This window comes from Gossypium raimondii, chromosome 12 (assembly GCF_025698545.1).
Source record: "Gossypium raimondii isolate GPD5lz chromosome 12, ASM2569854v1, whole genome shotgun sequence".
NCBI lineage: Eukaryota > Viridiplantae > Streptophyta > Magnoliopsida > Malvales > Malvaceae > Gossypium > Gossypium raimondii.
This window is the reverse complement of record NC_068576.1, coordinates 21252028-21269527: the sequence shown is the minus strand read 5'-3', so window position 1 is coordinate 21269527 and position 17500 is coordinate 21252028. Positions and strand designations below refer to the sequence as shown.

Below are 17500 nucleotides of genomic sequence, written 5' to 3'. Positions count from 1 at the left end.
TTTGCCGATGGTGCCCGAGGCTCCCGTAAGACGAAGGGCCTAGTTTACCGATGGTGCCCGAGGCTCCCGTACGACCACGGGCCTAGTTTACCGATGGTGTCCGAGGCTCCCGCACATCTGAGTGCCTAGGTGTCGATGGTGCCCGAGGCTCTCACACGACCAAGGGCCTAGGTTGCCGATGGTGTCCGAGGCTCCCGTACCTCCGAGCGCCGAGGTGCCGATGGTGCCCGAGGCTCTTGCACGACCAAGAGCCTAGGTTGCTGATGGTGCCCGAGGCTCCCGCACGACCAAGGGCCTAGTTTGTCGATGGTGTTCGAGGCTCCGACACATCCAGGCACCTAGGTGCCAATGGTGCCCGAGGCTCTCGCACGACCAATGGCCTAGGTTGCCGATGGTGTCCGAGGCTCCCACACATCCTAGCACCAAGGTGTCGATGGTGCCTGAGGCTCCTGCACGACCAAGGGCCTATGCTGCCGGAATGGTGTACCGGAGCACCGCTGGGACGGTTCGCCAGAGCACCGCCGGGATGGATCACTGGAGCACCGTCGAGAACCTAACAGGCGGTGGGAGGCACCGACGTCCGGGCATGTGGTGGGCGTGGGAGTGCCCTAGACAACCACTGGTCGCTCAATATCACCTCCCCTCTACAGAGCTAAAAAATCTTGGTCAATGCGCTACAAGGCGACATTCTTTTTTTTGATAAAAAATGACCACAAGGGTCAAACTTCAATTAATAGCGTCAATTAAAACAAGCTCATGGATCTCCAAGGGGTAATCCATGTTAAAATCCATTTTACAATTGTTTGTTTTAGCCCAACTACAAAGAGCATCACCACTTTGTTACAACATCGAGGGCCCAATTAAAAGAAAAATGACTAAAATAATTGGTAAGTTTTGGATCTCCCAGCATAGGTGGCCCAAAGATGGCCAAATCCTCCGCCTACAATTGAACCGATTTACTAAACTTGCGCATCGACTCCAACTCCATCAATTCCAGTTTTTGATCGGCGAAATAAATGCTTTCTTCCATCGCCACAACTCCGCCCACTCCGTATGCGACTTCTTATTAACAAAGCCCACGCGTCCCCATGAACAAAACCATCGGCATCCCTTGCCACCAATCCATACCACGCATTCATGCCATAAACAAACAGCGTCGAAGTTAATTTTAATTGTATCCCGATTCGGCTTTTTCGTGCTTTATTATCTGTCTTTCTGGAGCACGGGATCCTCCAACAAATTAAAAATCAAAGTCCTTGCTTAAAGACGCAACCCGATCCTGTGTCACCTTAGCTTCTTCTTCAACCCCCCTGAATATAGTAATATTTCTACTATTCCATACGCTCCAGAGGACGGTGATAAAGTCGAAATAGCCTTGTTATCCATCACTCTCGCCCTCCTCAATCTAGTCTACGACGGAGATAATTCCTTTCGGGAGCTTCTTTGTCAAGGCCACCAATCTCCAAAGACCTTTCGAGCCTTCGGGCAATCTTTCAAAGCATGAATAAGGGATTCCCTCTCTTTCCCACATCTCAGACATGTATCGACAAAACCAGGTCGAATACTTGATATTTTTTCATACGTAGGCAAAATATTATGCCCAATTCTCCAGCAAAAAATGCGGATTTTCGGGAGGGTTTTTAGCTTCCAAATGATTTTCCAAAAAATCCTGTGAGGCCCAAAACCGATCTGCTTGAGGATCTGCCACGAATAAGCCGATTTCGAGGAAAACACCCCGTGCGGATTATGGAACCAAGTACGACGATCACTCGGTCCATTATGAATGATGGGAATATTACAGATTTGGTCCCTCATAAAATCACCATAAATCTTCGACACCCTTTCTCTGTCCCAACCATCTTTGCTCTCATTAAACAGATCCCTCACAAAAGCCTCCTTAACCATACTTTTTTCCATGAAGATAGACTTACCCGATAGGCCCTCAAGACCCCAATTATCATGCCAAATGTTAATATTTTTGCCATCACCAACAGTCCACCCGAAACCCTCGTTTAGAATCTTAGCAGCCTGGGCTATGCTCTGCCACGTAAAGGAGGGCTTGTCCATGCACTTAGGAAGGAAGACGTTGCCGTGGAAATACTTCAGACTTAAAACTTTATAACAGAGGGTATCCTTACGGTGAATTAGCCGCCACACTTGTCCGCCCAACAAAGTAATATTAAACAACCTTAGGTCCCTAAAACCAAGGCCTCCCATACCTTTGGGATGACACATTCGATCCCGCTTAACATACTCAACCCTTCTCTTCTCCCCCCTCCCCACCAGGCCGACATATCATGCATTTGGATCTCTCGATCACCCCTTCGGGCCATGAAGACCGAAAAAGCATAAGTAGGGAGCGCTTGGAGAATGACTTAATGAAGATCTCCTTTCCACCATAAGACAAAAGACGTTTCGACCAGCTATTGATTCTGCAAGCCATGCGATCCAAGATACTCTTAAAAATACTCGATCTCTTCTTCGCCGTAGGGATGCGAAGACCTAAGTAACTGTCGATCTTATCCACAACTTTCATCTTGAGCAAACTCCCTAAGGCCAAGCGATGGGAGGCAGAAGTATTGGGACTAAAGCACACCATAGACTTTTCCAAGTTTATACTCTGACCCGACATACGAGAGAAGTTGTCTAAGATTTTCATGAAGACATCCACCTCTTTGTGTTGGTTCCTGACAAACAACAGAGCATCATCAGCAAAAAATAGATGGTTGATCCTAGGGCCATCCTTACTCGCACGGATGCCCTTTAATTCATTATTCGCTTGAGCATTTAACAACATACGGGAAAAACATCCATACAAAATAGAAACAAATAAGGGGAGAGGGGATCTCCTTGGCGAAGTCCCCTCTCCGGAATAATAACATCCGTAAGATTCCTATTGCACTTCACTCTATACCGAACCAAACGAATGCAATTCATTATCTTTTCAACCCAATTATTAGAGAACCCCATTTTTAACATCACTTTTTCGAGGAAGCTCCACTCCACCCGGTCATAAGCCTTGCTCATATTGAGCTTGATCACACAGCCTTTATTAGGACCGTTTTTAGAGCTGCGAAGATAATGCACAAGCTCATGGGCGACCAAGACGTTATCATGGATCATCCTGCCAGGAACAAAGGCACTTTGATTATGACTGATACACTGGGGAAGCACCACTTTAATCCGGTTCGCCAAGGCTTTTGAAACAATCTTATAAATGACCTTGTACAGGCTTATAGGGCGGTAATTAGACATATCACAAGTGTTCCTAATCTTAGGGATCAAGACAATAAGAGTATCATTGATGCAATCCACATTTTATTCCGTTGAGGATGTCGCGACAGTCCTAAGGACATCGCGCCAACAATCGCCAATGATCTTTAAAAATTCCCAGACAGCCATCAATCCCTGAGCTTTCACGGGTCCATTTGCTTAAAAGCCGCCAATATCTCTTCATCCGAGAATTCCTGCTTAAGAGACAATTCATACTCTCATAATACATCCGGAACAAAATCAAGGTCAACATCCTCATTTGACCGAATAGAGGTTTTGAATGTGTTCGAAATAGCTCCAAGCAATATGACTGGTTTCCTCCTTATCCTCATGCCACACTGCTCGCATCATTGCTTATCAATCGCATTTTTCTTCTTACGCCTGCTGCCTGTACATGGAAGTAACGGTATTCCTGCCACCTTCTTTCAACAATTGGTTACGGGCCCTTTGTGCCCACTTCTCTTCCGCGTCATACAACTTGCCAAGTGGTCGCGAGTAGTCTTGAAGGTTTGACGATCCCACACCGATAGGCCCATCCATAATCTTCCCAATCTTCTTTTCCAACCTATTGATATCATATTTCATACGTCTGTACCTTCTATATTGCCACGGTCCAAGCTCCCTACGGACCTTATCCATCTTATTCATCATGTCATTTGTTCTTATCGGCCGGATACATTTAATAATATTCACGGCTTCCTCGCTCCTTAGCCCAAAGAAGCGTCGTACTTGAACCAAAGCCTATGATCGCTTCCTATCTCTTCCGACTTGTTACCAACAAATGTTAAGGAAAATAGCTTCATGGTCGACTTAGATTGCCGCACCACTCCGGTATCAATAAAGGGCATCCTCTCAACCAAGTCCTCGTAAATAAGGAACCCGTCCGGTCTCTCCTTAACAAGATTAGGACCCTCTCTATTGTTTGACCACGTAAACCACCGCTTTTAGTCTTAACGCCTACCAACGCCACTCTTCAACAATATCACTAAAGTCCTCCATATCTTTCCTCGGTTTTTCGACCCCGTCCTTTTCAAAGATTGTTAAGAATAGCATTAAAATCGCCCCACAATCCATCCCTCATTGACCATTTTCTTAATTCTCCTCAACATTTCCCACGACGGGTTCCTAGCATTTGGATCAAGATTACCATAGAAACCCGTGAACTGAATCACCTCACTCTCTTCCAACGAAACCGAGTCAATGTGATTTTTGGAAAAGTTTTGGACTTCGACCTTGACACCCTCTCTCCACAAAGAAAGCAAGACCTCCACTCTTACCTTCCGAAGTTAACCGCCACGCAACGCTCCATCCCGCACATAGACCGGATACGATTAAAACTATTAGATTGGACTTTTGTTTCGCAAAGAAAGACAACATCGTGGACATTAGCAACGAGGAGTTGCTTCAACTCACGATACTATCGCAGGGTTACCAACCCCACGACAGTTCCAGCAAAGAATCCTCATGGTTCACGGCGGTTCAAACAAGCCAGAAACACGTTTATCTCCTTTGTTGATGATATCGCTTCTTTCCAGATCATTCCTCCATCGATACACCTAGGCAAATCAAGAAACCAGAGGATGACAGCATCTCGACAGAACTAACAAGCCCAAAAAAATAAAATAAGAAACGAGAGAAAAAATCGGGAAAAAGAAACGACTAAGACCATAGCCATCAAGCAGAAGAGAGAAAGAGAGAGATAAACAAAAAGAAATAGCGAGACCACGATACCACACTGAAAAGGGACGAGCACCGTAAATAGAAACGTAAAACCATGCAAAAACAACTCTCAAGAAACGTACGGAAAAAGAAAAGTCAAAAAACTAAAACAAAACCACCGTGTAGGCCACTGTGGCATTCAGTCAAATCCCATGCAAGAGCGTAAAAGCCATGCAAAACCATGCAGCCAGCATCGCAACCCACGAGAAGCACCCAAGAAATCAACGAAAAATAGGAAAACATAAAGAAAGAGTAAAATGAACCAAAGAACTGACAAATGACGACAGGCAGGCCCCACACGCTGCGAAAAAACCATCGGGCAAAACCCTCAGCCACCGAAAAAGAGAAGACACCCCAAGAACCAACAGGCAAACCCCTAACACGAACCATGAAGCAGCAGAACCACACAAGAAAAAAGACACCGATCAAAAACACCGTCTGACACCAATCACAATCAAAACAGATGCACCACCACGCAGAAACAAAAACACGAAAATGAAAGTAACAACACCAAAAGCCACACGAACACACAATCAAACTCCCTTTACTGCCATAACATTCGAGACGAAGAAGGAAGACACACAACGGCTACAAGGCGACATTCATGTTTCTGAAACGGGGACACTTTTTTTACCCGACACTCCAGCACCAACAGGGGCCCAACTTTTGCTTTGGTGCTCGAGGCTCCCACACATCCAAGCACCAAGGTGCCGATGGTGCTCGAGGCTCTCGCACATCCAAGCAGCAAGGTTACCGATGGTGTCAAAGGCTCCCGCACATCTGAGCTACCAAGGTGCCGATGGTGCTCGAGGCTCTCACACATACAGGCACCAAGTTATCGATTGTGCTCGAGCCTCTCACACATCCAAGCACCAAGGTTGCTGATGGTGGCCGAGGCTCTAGCACATCCGAGCACCAAGGTGCCGATGGTGCTCGAGGCTCCCCCTCATATGAGCCACCAATGTTTCGATGGTGTTCGAGGCTCCCGCACATCCGAGCCACCAAGGTGCTGGAGACTCTTGTTGCAAAAAGGGAGGGACCGAGACGATTCATTCATTGTTGGGTATCCGAATTCTACCCTTGGAATGGGGAGGGACCGGGACGATTCATTCATTGTTGGGTACCAAACATGTAACGATATTCAAATTCTACCTTTGGTATTGGGGAGGGACTCGGTTCATCGTTTTTGTATATTCCGGGATGCCTCACCGGGATGGATCGTCAGAGCACCACCGGGAACTTAACCAGTGGTGGGGGGCACCAACGTCCAGGCATGCGATGGGCGTGGGCAGTGCCCTGGATAACCCCTGCTCGCTCAATGTCACTTCCCCCCTAAAGAGCCAAAAAAACTTGGTCAATGCGCTACTAGGCGACATACATGTGTCCGAAACAGGGACACTTTTTTTTTGGTTTTCATATGTCTGAAACAGGGACACTTTTTTTAGCCCAACGCTTTTGCACCAACAGGGGCCAAAGTTGCCGATGGTGCTCAGGGTTCCCGCACATCCGAGCCACCAAGGTACCGATACTGCTCGAGGCTTCCGTACATCCGAGCCACCAAGGTGGCGATAGTCCAGAGCTCCCCCACATGTCAGAAATAGGGACAGTTATTTTAGATGACTTGGTGTTTTTAACTGAAAATTTTGCTATTGGCCCAAAAAAAATACAAGAAGCCGAATGTTGGGTCCATGAAATATGGCATGATGGCACGGCGGGGCAGAAAATTGAACAAGTGCCCGGAGACACCAGCAAAGGCCCCCGTTGTGCCATGTTTCCCGAAGGGGGCGACACGGTCAGGTGTTTAACTAACTCCTTACACCAAGTCCCCCACCTGGGGACCCCAGGGTTGGGTCGTGCAAAAGAACGAGGGAGACCAGATTGGCGATAGGGGAGGGACGAATCGAAGCGACAAAGGGCTGAATCTTAGTGGATCGTGGCAGCAAGGCCATTCTGCCACTTACAATACCCCGTTGCGTATTTAAGTCATCTGCAAAGGATTCTACCCGCCGGTCGGTAGGAATTACGCTCTAGGGAGGCGCCCGCGACTTGTCCGCCGCCGTCGCTGCACCTACGACCCGTGCCCTTGGGGGCCAGAGGCCCCTACTGCAGGTCGGCAATTGGGCGACGGGCGCGTGCGTCGCTTCTATCCTAAATTTTGACTTAGAGCGTTCACCATAATCCAACAAGACGGTAACCGTGCCACGTGGCTTTTCAACCAAGCGTGATGACCAATTGTGCGAATCAACGGTTCCTCTTGTACTAGGCTGAATTACTATTGCGACGCGACCATCAGGAGGGTAAAACTAACCTATCTCACGATGGTCTAAACCCAACTCACGTTCCCTATTGGTGAGTGAACAATCCAACACTTGGTGAATTCTACTTCACAATGATAGGAAGAGCCGACATCGATGGATCAAAAGCAACGTCGCTATAAACGCTATCGCCACAAGCCGCTTATCCCTATGGTAACTTTTCCGACACCTCTAGCTTCAAATTACAAGGTCTAAAGGATCGATAGGCCACGGTTTCACGGTTCGTATTCAGACAGAAATCGAATCAAACGAGCTTTTACCCTTTTGTTTCACACAAGATTTACTTCTCGTTAGTCTCATCTTAGGATACTGCGTTATCTTTTAACGGATGTGCCGCCCACCAAACTCCCCACGACAATGTCTTTCACCAGGATCGGTAGATCGGCCGCCTTGGGTCTAAAAAGAGGGGCCGTGCCCCTCCTCCGATTCACAGGATAAGTAAAATAACGTTAAAAGTAGTGGTATTTCAATTTTGCCCGAGAGCTCCCACTTATCCTACACCTCTCAAGTCATTTGACAAAGTCAGACTAGAGTCAAGCTCAACAGGGTCTTCTTTCCCCGCTGATTCTGCCAAGCCCGTTCCCTTGGTTGTGGTTTCGCTGGATAGTAGACAGGGACAGTGGGAATCTAATTAATCCATTCATGCGCGTCAATAATTAGATGATGAGGCATTTGGCAGCCTTAAGAGAGTTATAATTACTCCCGCCATTTACCCGCGGTTGGTTGAATTTATTCAGTTTGACATTCAAAGCACTGGGCAGAAATCACATTGCGTGAGCATCCGTAGGGACCATCGCAATGCTTTGTTTTAATTAAACGATGGATTCCCTTGTCCGTATTTAGTTCGAGTCGATTGTTCGTCACACGGGAAGGCCCCGGAGGGAGCTGTTCCCATCAAATCCCTCGGCCGGCACGCGGTGATACGCTTTTGCCACGGAGCGGCTCGAGTAGTGCACCCAGAGCGACGAGTTCGGATCGGGACCCGTGGCCACCCTCGAGCCAATCCTTTTCCCAAGGTTACGGATCCATTTTACCGACTTCCCTTGCCTACAATGTTCCAATCGAGCGAGGTTGTTCACCTTGAGACCTGATGCGGTTATGAGTACGACCGGGCGCGAACGGTGCTCGGTCCTTCGAATTTTCAAGGCCGCCGGGGGCGCACCGGACACCACGCGAAGTGCGGTGCTCTTTCGGTCGCTGGACCCTACCTCTGGCTGAGCCATTTCCAGGGTGGGTAGGCCATTAAACAGAAAGGATAACTCTTCCCGAAGCTCCCGCCTACGTCTCCGAACTCCCTAACATTGCCGTCAGTCGCCGCATCCCGGTTCAGGAATATTAATCCGATACCCTTTCGAATCTCGCGCTGGACGTGCTATCGTACGGGCTTCCCCCTTCTCTTAGGACCGACTATAACTGAGACAAGCATATGACTACTGGCAGGATCAACCAGGTAGCATTCCTCCGCGACGTCGGCACTGCATGGCCCTCAACATGCCGCATGAGCAACGAAGAGGTCATAACAGAGCACGAGCATCGTCCTTGTCAAGAGAGAAAATGCATAGGATCGAGAGATAAGGGCTTGAACCCTACTTTCAGAAATATTTTCCGAATCCGAAAGCTCGATTGAGAACCAGTACACCGACGAGGCCACGCCAATTTAAGGGGGCGCACTCGGGACACAAGGCACGATTGAGGTCCACCACGCACCCCGAAGGGCACGAGATGGAGAAGGGACGGCAACATATCCATAATTTCATCTGGCTTTGGTACGCAACATAGGATCCCGATCCCACCCCTTGGGTTCAATTACAACAAGGGGAATTAATTAAGAGGAGTGTGGCTTGACAGTTCGATGCGATTAGCATGAAGCCTGCCAATACACAAAACCAAAACACCACTCAGATGCCTATTGCGTACTACTAGTAGCGCCCGTGCACACCGCCCAACAGCCCACCCAACCAATCGAATGGTAGGGGAGCGGAAGGAACAACGAACGAGGACGCACCACAACCGCTTGGCACGAGAACTACGAGGGGAAAAATCTCACTGGGACTTGGTCGAGCCAAGACCGAGCCTACAATCTCAACTTACACCCCCCAGTGAGCCGCTGCCGTTAAAGGGACTTGGTACTGGGCTCACGGGCAACTTCGAATGCGGGCAAGGGCTTGGCAAGGCCAAAGCGCTGTGTGGTTGCTGACTTAGGATGCACAAGGCATCCCTAAACGTGACGGGTGCGGACGGGCAAGCCAAGCTTGAGCCCATAGCAATGCATAAGCCACCCCAAGAGATCTTTGCCCGATATAGGGAACTTGGTCTAGGAGTCGTTGGCTACATTTCTATGGGCACGGGATTGGCCGGCCGAAAAATGGTTACCCCGGCCAATACCACCGGTGATCGACCCACCACCATTGATGAGTCGTTACGGGACGACCGATGGGGGGGCTAGACGCACCCCACCTCTGCTCTAAGGGGGGCACGTCGGGGGGCAGTGGATCTCTACCCCTTAAAGAGCTAAAATAACTTCGTCTATGTGCTACCAGGAAACATTCTTTTTTTTTTATGGAAAGACCCGAAAGTCGAAAAAACTCAATTGACAGCATCCTTCAAAATTACATCATGGATCTCAATCGGGTAGTCCATATCAAAAGCCTTAGAGCAATTGTTTTTTAAGGCCCACGTACAAAGATGGTTCGCCATTTATTACAACAAATACGAGGCCCAAACGAAATTAAAATTAAAACACAACTCAAACGATCAAGCAATTGCGAATGCGGTAGCCATCGTTGAAAAGTCAAAGCGCGTCCTATTCAGCCTATTTACCAAGTTCGCACAATCGGATTCCAGATCCAGCCTGAGCCATCTTTTCTCCCTCGCCAACTCTAAACCTTCAGTAACTTGCTACCAGGAAACATTCGACTGTCTGAAACGGGGACAATTTTCTTTAGCCCGCACATCCCAAGCACCAAGGTGCCGATGGTGCTCGAGGCTCCCGCACATCCAAGCACTAAGGTTGCCGATTGTGTCCGAGGCTCCCGCACATCCGAGCCACCAAGGTGCCTATGCTGCTCGAGGCTCCCGCACATCCGAGCCACCAAGGTGCCGATGGTGCCCGAGGCTCTCCCATGATGAAGGGCCTATTCTGCCGATGGTGCCCGAGGCCCCCGCACATCCGAGCACCAAGGTGCCGATGGTGCCCGAGGCTCCCGCGCGACCAAGGGCCTAGTTTGCCGATGGTGTCCAAGGCTCTCGCACATCCAAGCACCTAGGTCCCGATGGTGGTCGAGGCTCTCACTCGACGAAGGGCTTATTCTACCGATGGTGCCCGAGGCTCCATCACGACTAAGGGCCTAGTTTGCCAATGGTGTCAGAGGCGCCCGCACGACGAAGGGCCTAGGTAGCCAATGGTGCCCGAGGCTCCCGCAAAACCAAGGGCCTAGTTTGCCGATGGTGTCCGACACTCCCGCACATCCGAGTGCCCAGGTGCCGATAGTGCCCGACGCTCCCACACGACCACGGGCCTAGTTTGTCGATGGTGTCGGAGGCTTCCGCACATCCGAGCGCCTAAGTGTCGATGGTGCCCGAGGCTCTCGCACGACCAAGGGCCTAGGTTACCGATGGTGTCTGAGGTTCCCGCACATCCAAGCACCAAGGTGTCGATGGTGCTCGAGGCTCCCTTGACCAAGGGCTTGATGGCCGATGGTGCCCGAGGCTCCCGCAAGACCAACGGTCTAGTTTGCCGATGGTGTCCTACGCTCCCGCACATCCGAGCGCCCAGGTGCCGATTGTGCCTGAGGCTCCCGCACGACCACGGGCCTAGTTTACCGATGGTGTCCAAGGCTTCCGCACATCCGAGCGCCTAGGTGCCGATGGTGCCCGAGGCTCTCGTACGACTAAGGGCCTAGGTTACTGATGGTGTCTGAGGTTCCCGCACATCCAAGCACCAAGGTGTCGATGGTGTTCGAGGCTCCCGCACAACCAAGGGCTTCGGTAGCCGATGGTGCCCGAGGCTCCCGCAAGACCAACGGTCTAGTTTGCCGATGGTGTCCTACGCTCCCGCACATCCGAGCGCCCAGGTGCCGATTGTGCCCGAGGCTCCCGCACGACCACTGGCCTAGTTTGCCGATGGTATCGGAGGCTCCCGCACATCCGAGCGCCTAGGTGCCGATGGTGCCCGAGGCTCTCAGACGACCAAGGGCCTAGGTTACTGATGGTGTCTGAGGTTCCCGCGCATCCAAGCACCAAGGTGTCGATGGTGCTCGAGGCTCCCGCACGACCAAGGGCTTCGGTAGCCGATGGTCCCCGAGGCTCCCGCAAGACCAACGGTCTAGTTTGCCGATGGTGTCCTACGCTTCCGCACATCCGAGCGCCCAGGTGCCGATTGTGCCCGAGGCTCCCGCATGACCATGGGCCTAGTTTGCCGATGGTGTCGAGGCTCTCGTAAGACCAAGGGCCTAGGTTGTCGATGGTGTCTGACGCTCCCGCGCATCTAAGCGTCCAGGTGCCGATGGTGCTCAAGGCTCTCGCACGACCAAAGGCCTAGGTTGCCGATGGTTTTCGAGGCTCTCGCACATCCGAGCGCCCAGGTGCCGATGGTCTCGAGCCTCCCGCACGACCAAGGGCCTAGTTTCTCGATGGTGTTTGAGGCTCCCGCACATCCAAGCACCTAGGTGCCAATGGTGCCCGAGGCTCTCGCACAACCAAGGGCCTAGGTTGCCGATGGTGTCCGAGGTTCCCGCACATCCTAGCACCACGGTATCGATGGTGCTCGAGGCTCCCGCACGACCAAGGGCCTATGCTGCTGGAATGGTTCGCTAGAGCATCGCTGGGACGGTTCGTCGGAGCACCGCCGGGATAGATCACCGGAGCACCACCGGAAACCTAACCGGAGGTGGGGGACACTGACGTCCGGGCATGTGGTGGGCGTGGGCAGTGCCCTGGACAACCCCTGGTCGCTCAATATCACTTCCCCCTTAAAGAGATAAAAAAACTTGGTCAATGCGCTACCAGGCGACATTATTTTTTTTGATGGAAAAAGACCCGAAGGTCAAAACAAATCAATTAATAGCATCATTCAAAATTACATCTTGGATCCCAATCGGATAGTCCATGTCAAGAGTCTTAGAACAATTATTTTTAAAAGCCCAAGTACAAAGTTGTTTCGCCACTTTATTACAACAGCGTGGCGACCAATTGAAATTAAAAGTAAAACATGCATCAAAAGAATTAAGGATCTGCCAAATGCAGAAGCCATAGGTTGAAAAGTCAACATGCGCCCTTTTCAGCCAGTTTACTAAGTTCGCACAGTCCGACTCCAGCTCCAGCTTAAGCCATCTTTTCTCCCGCGCCAATTCTAAACTTTCCGCTAAAGCCTGCAGCTCCGCCCATTCAGCGCCAGCATGATTTTCCATGACACCTGCGCGTCCCCCAAGCACGAAACCCTTATGGTCCCTAGCAACAATCCCGAAGCTCATCCTTCCCCCATCGACAGTAGCGTCAAAGTTTATTTTAACCACCCCAGTTCCAGGTTTCTGTCACCTTTTCTCCCCGACCGATTTGGGGATCAACGGTTTTTCCAGAAAATTATAAATGCAGAAATCCTTATTTAACATAGCCGCTCGATCCCAGATAACCCTCGCTTCATCATCCGTGTTTCTAAAAACTTTATTATTTTTGCTATTCCATATATTCCAGAGCACAGTAACAAAGTTTGATAACGCCTTCTTATCCAGCGATCGGGCCGCGTCCTCGAAACAGTCCACGCATCTACGGTAATGACCATCCACCAGAGCGTTATCAATCCCCCTATACGTCAAAACTGCCCTGGCTTTCGGACAATCTTTCAGAGCATGAAAGAGGGTCTCCTTTTCGGTCCCACAACGCGCGCACATGCAATCAAAATCCTTTCTGATTTTAGAGATGTTCTCGTACGTTGGCAAAATATCATGACCCATTCGCCAACAGAAAACCTTGATTTTTGGTAATGTGTGAAGCTTCCAAATGAGTCTCCAGGCAAAATGATGAGGACCAAAACCCACATATTTTAAAGTCATCCAGGAATATGTGGATTTCGTGGAGTAGGACCCTAGCTGATTATGAAACCAAATGCGGTGATCGTCCAGACCACTATGGAGAGTGGGTATTTTGTAAATTTGGTCCCCCATGTACTCACCGAAAATCTCCCGAACCCTCTCCTCCTTCCAGCCAGCATTCGACCCATCAATCAGCTCAGAGACCCTAGTTTCGTGCACTTCCCTTCTATTCAGATAGATCGATGTTCCACCTGAAGCCCTCATGCAAAATACATGCAGTTCTAACAATAGTCTTCCACGTAAAAGACGACTTGTCAACTTTCTTTGGCCGAAAGATATCACCATCGTGTCTTTGCAGCTAGCCAACCTCCAAACTTGTCTTTCCAGCAACGCCACATTGAAACATCGGAGGTCCCTGAAACCCAAGTCCCCCATGTCTTTTGGAAAACAAACCCGATCCTACGCCAAACAATTCCAACCTCTAGTCTTATCCTTCCCATTCCACTAAAACCGACTAATCATGGACTAGATCTTCTTCAGGATACCCTCCGAAACAAAGAAAACCGTCAACGCATAGGTAGGAATCGACTGTAGGACTGACTTTATGAAAATTTCCTTGCCACCGTTCGACAACAACCTCTTTGACCAACTATTAATTCTATTTGCAATACGATCCAGCATGCCTTGGAAAGCCGTATTCTTCTTCTTGCCAATTGGGATGGGCAGACCAAGGTAAGTATCAAGGTTATTTACCACCCTCATCTTAAGGATACTACTCAAACTCGCACGATGAAAGTCGGAGGTATTGGGGCTGAAGTAGATCATCGATTTCTCCATATTAATTTTTTTGCTTGACATCTATTCAAATGACTCCAAAATCTCTGAAAAAGCCTCCGCCTCGCTCTGCCTGTTCCTGAAAAATAGTAAAGCATCATCAGCAAAAAGTAGGTGGTTGATTCTCGGGGCCGTCCTTACTAACCCAGACACCCTTAATGGACTTAGTCTCCTGAGCTTGAGTCAACATGCGAGACAGGGCTTCCATACAGAAAAGAAATAAATACGGGGATAACGGATCCCCTTGCCGGAGTCCCCTTTTCGGAGTAATGATATCAGAAATAATGGAGTTACATTTGACTCTGTACCGAACAGAGCACACACAGTCCATAATTTTGTTAACCCATATATCAGAGAAACCCATCTTAAGCATAATGTTCTTAAGGAAATTCCATTCCACACAGTTGTAGGCTTTGCTCATATCGAGCTTAACCACACAACCCTTATTCGGGCCTTTTTTTGAACTCCCGAGATAATGCATAATCTCATGAGCCACCAATATGTTGTCATGAATCATCCTATTAAGGACAAACACGCTTTGATTTTGGCTAATGCACATAGGAAGGACCACTTTTAGCCTATTTGCAAGGGTCTTCGAGACAATCTTGTAGAAGAACCTGCACAAACTAATCGGGTGAAAGTTAGCCATGGCGTAAGGGTTTTTAACTTTTGGGATTAAAACAATGAGAGTTTCGTTAATAGGCTCAACACTCCTATCACTATTGAGCATCTCCTGGCACATGCACAAAACATCCTCTCCCACAGCCGCCCAATGGTCCTTATAAAAAATCCCCGACAGCCTATCACTCCCAGGAGCCTTACGAGGGTCCATTTGATTAAAGGCCAGCAAAATTTCCTCCTTAGCGAATTCCCCATTCAATCTCCTATTCATCTCCTCGCTTATGCATTCGGAACTGACCTGAACACCACTTTCCTCCATCGCCCTTAAAGAGGTCTTAAACAAAACATTAAAATAGTCTCAAGCAACGTGGCAGATCTCCTCTTTGTCATCATGCCAAATACCCTACTCATCCTTAAGTCTGTTGATGCTGTTTTTCTTCCTCCGTCTAGATGCCCGCACGTGGAAATAGCGCATATTTCTATCCCCTTCCCTAAGCTATTGGGATCTCAACCTAGTCGCCCAATATTGCTCTTCCGCATCATACAAGTGGCCCAACTTGTAGCGAGCTTCCTTAAGCAAGTAAGAAGTTCTCTCATTCATAGGCTCGTCCATAAATCTCTCAATATCCTTCTCCAAGCTTTTAACTTTGTATTTCATTCTCCTATACCGATGGTATTGCCACGGGCCTAACCTTTCCCTAATCAGCTCCATTTTTCCCAAGAGATTGATCCCCTCGTTGGACCAGATGCTAGAGATAATATCTCTAGCCTCCCACTCCTTTGCCCAGCAACGATCATACCTAAAACACGCCTTCGGATTAAAACCTTTCCCCTGTGGTCTATTACCATACAAATCCATAATGATGGCTTCATGGTCAGATTTGGATTGGTGAAAAACATAGGAAGCAAGGAAAGGCATTTTTTCCATAATATCATCCAAAATGACAAACCTATCCAACCTTTCTTTCACCAGCCTGTTACCCTCTCTGTTGTTTGACCAAGGGAACTAGCCATTCAACGTTTTCACATCCCTCAAACTTAACTCTTCCAGGATATCCCCAAAATCATCCATCACGGCCCTGGGTTTTCTGCGACCGCCTTCCTTCTCAGAATCGTTTAAAATGGCATTAAAATCTCCACCCACAATCCACCCTTCATTCACCCTATTTTTCACTCTTTTCAACATCTCCCGAGTTTCATTCCTAAGACTTGGCTTAGTTTGCCCATAGAAGCCAGTGAACCGGATCTTCTCTCCCTTCTCCCTACAGACCACCGAGTCAATGTGATATTTTGAGTAATTCTAGATCGTAACATCAACACCATCCCTCCACATCAGCGCCATGCCACCACTCTTCCTATCCGAGCTAACGGCAAAACACCCCTCCATACTGCACATGGATCGAATACGGGATAACTCATTAGCATGGACTTTGGTCTCACACAGGAAAACGATATCAGGGATATTAGCAACGAGAAGTTGTTTTAACTCCCGAACTGTCGCGGGGTTTCGAACCCCCCGACAGTTCCAACAAAAGATTTTCATTGTTCTTTGCGGGGCTGGTCACCAGCCACCGCCTTCAAAGGTGAAAGACTCTTAAACAACCTCCTTTTTGCCATTTTTTCGGACTTTCTTCCACACTTTCTCCTCCTAAAACCCTGTGCCTCTTTCGTTTGCTCTTAAACCTTCCCATACCGTCCCTTATAATTTTTTGAAAACTTTTTCCCCCACGAAAAGAAAAGTCCAATCCCCCGCCAAAGTAAGATTCATGCAGCCCAGGAAAACCTATATGCAAGAAACCATGTAGAAAACGTAGAAAAAGAGAGGAGAAATAAAAGGAAAACCCCAGGACAGGCAAGAGAACACGTAAAAAAGGTGATCAACTTCACCCGGGTCAAAGGCCTAACCACCGTGGGGACCACAAACCGCCAGGAGAAGAAAAAAGACTTAAAACCATCCAAAACAACACCCAAGAAATGTACCGAAAAGGAAAGCCAAAGAACATAAAAACAGAGACCACTGTGAGGACCACGGTGGCAACTAGTCAAATCTCACGAGAGACTCGTAAAACCATGCAAATACCAAACAAAAGCAGCGCAAACTAACGTAAAAGCACCCAAGAAATTAATGAAAAATAGAGAAAAAATGGAAAATATAATAAAATAAACCAAAGAAAACCAAATGAAGACGGCAGATGGGCCCCATACGCAACACGAAATTGTCCAGCGGTTCAAAAAACCCTCTGCCACCGAAAAAGCAAAAAAGGACCACCAGGAACCAACAGGCAAGCCCAGTGCACGAACCCCAAAGCACCAAAACAGCGCAAAAGTCTTGTCACCAAACAAACACCGTCTGACACCAAACACCAACAACTCAGATGCACCCCCACACAGAACCAGGAAAACAAAGACGAAAGAAACAACACTAAGAGAAATCACACAATCAAACCCCCTTTACTGCCATAATATCCAAAGCGAATAAGGCAAACACACAACAAAAAATTCAAGAACCGAAATAGTCCAAATATTGGAGAAAAAATAGAAACCGCGCGCATTGCTTGCTACCGCTACCAGGGGACATTCTTTTTTTTTTGATGGGCTACCAGGCGACATTTATGTGTCTGAAACGGGGACACTTTTTTTACCCGACACTCCCGCACCAACAGGGGCCCAACTTTTGCTTTGGTGCTTGAGGCTCCCGCACATCCAAGC

The 17500-nt window shown here is 48.7% G+C and overlaps 1 protein-coding gene and 1 pseudogene across 1 annotated transcript; one reads left to right on the top strand and one right to left on the bottom strand.

The window, feature by feature from the left end:
- Nucleotides 1-7310: 7310 nt before the first annotated feature.
- Nucleotides 7311-7934, top strand: LOC128035361 (uncharacterized; annotated as a pseudogene).
- Nucleotides 7935-12838: 4904 nt separating this feature from the next.
- Nucleotides 12839-13771, bottom strand: LOC105762058 (uncharacterized). Its single transcript, XM_012579976.1, has one exon. The coding sequence runs from the start codon at nucleotides 13769-13771 to the stop codon at nucleotides 12839-12841; it is 933 nt and encodes a 310-aa protein (XP_012435430.1).
- Between the last annotated feature and the right edge of the window lie 3729 nt (nucleotides 13772-17500).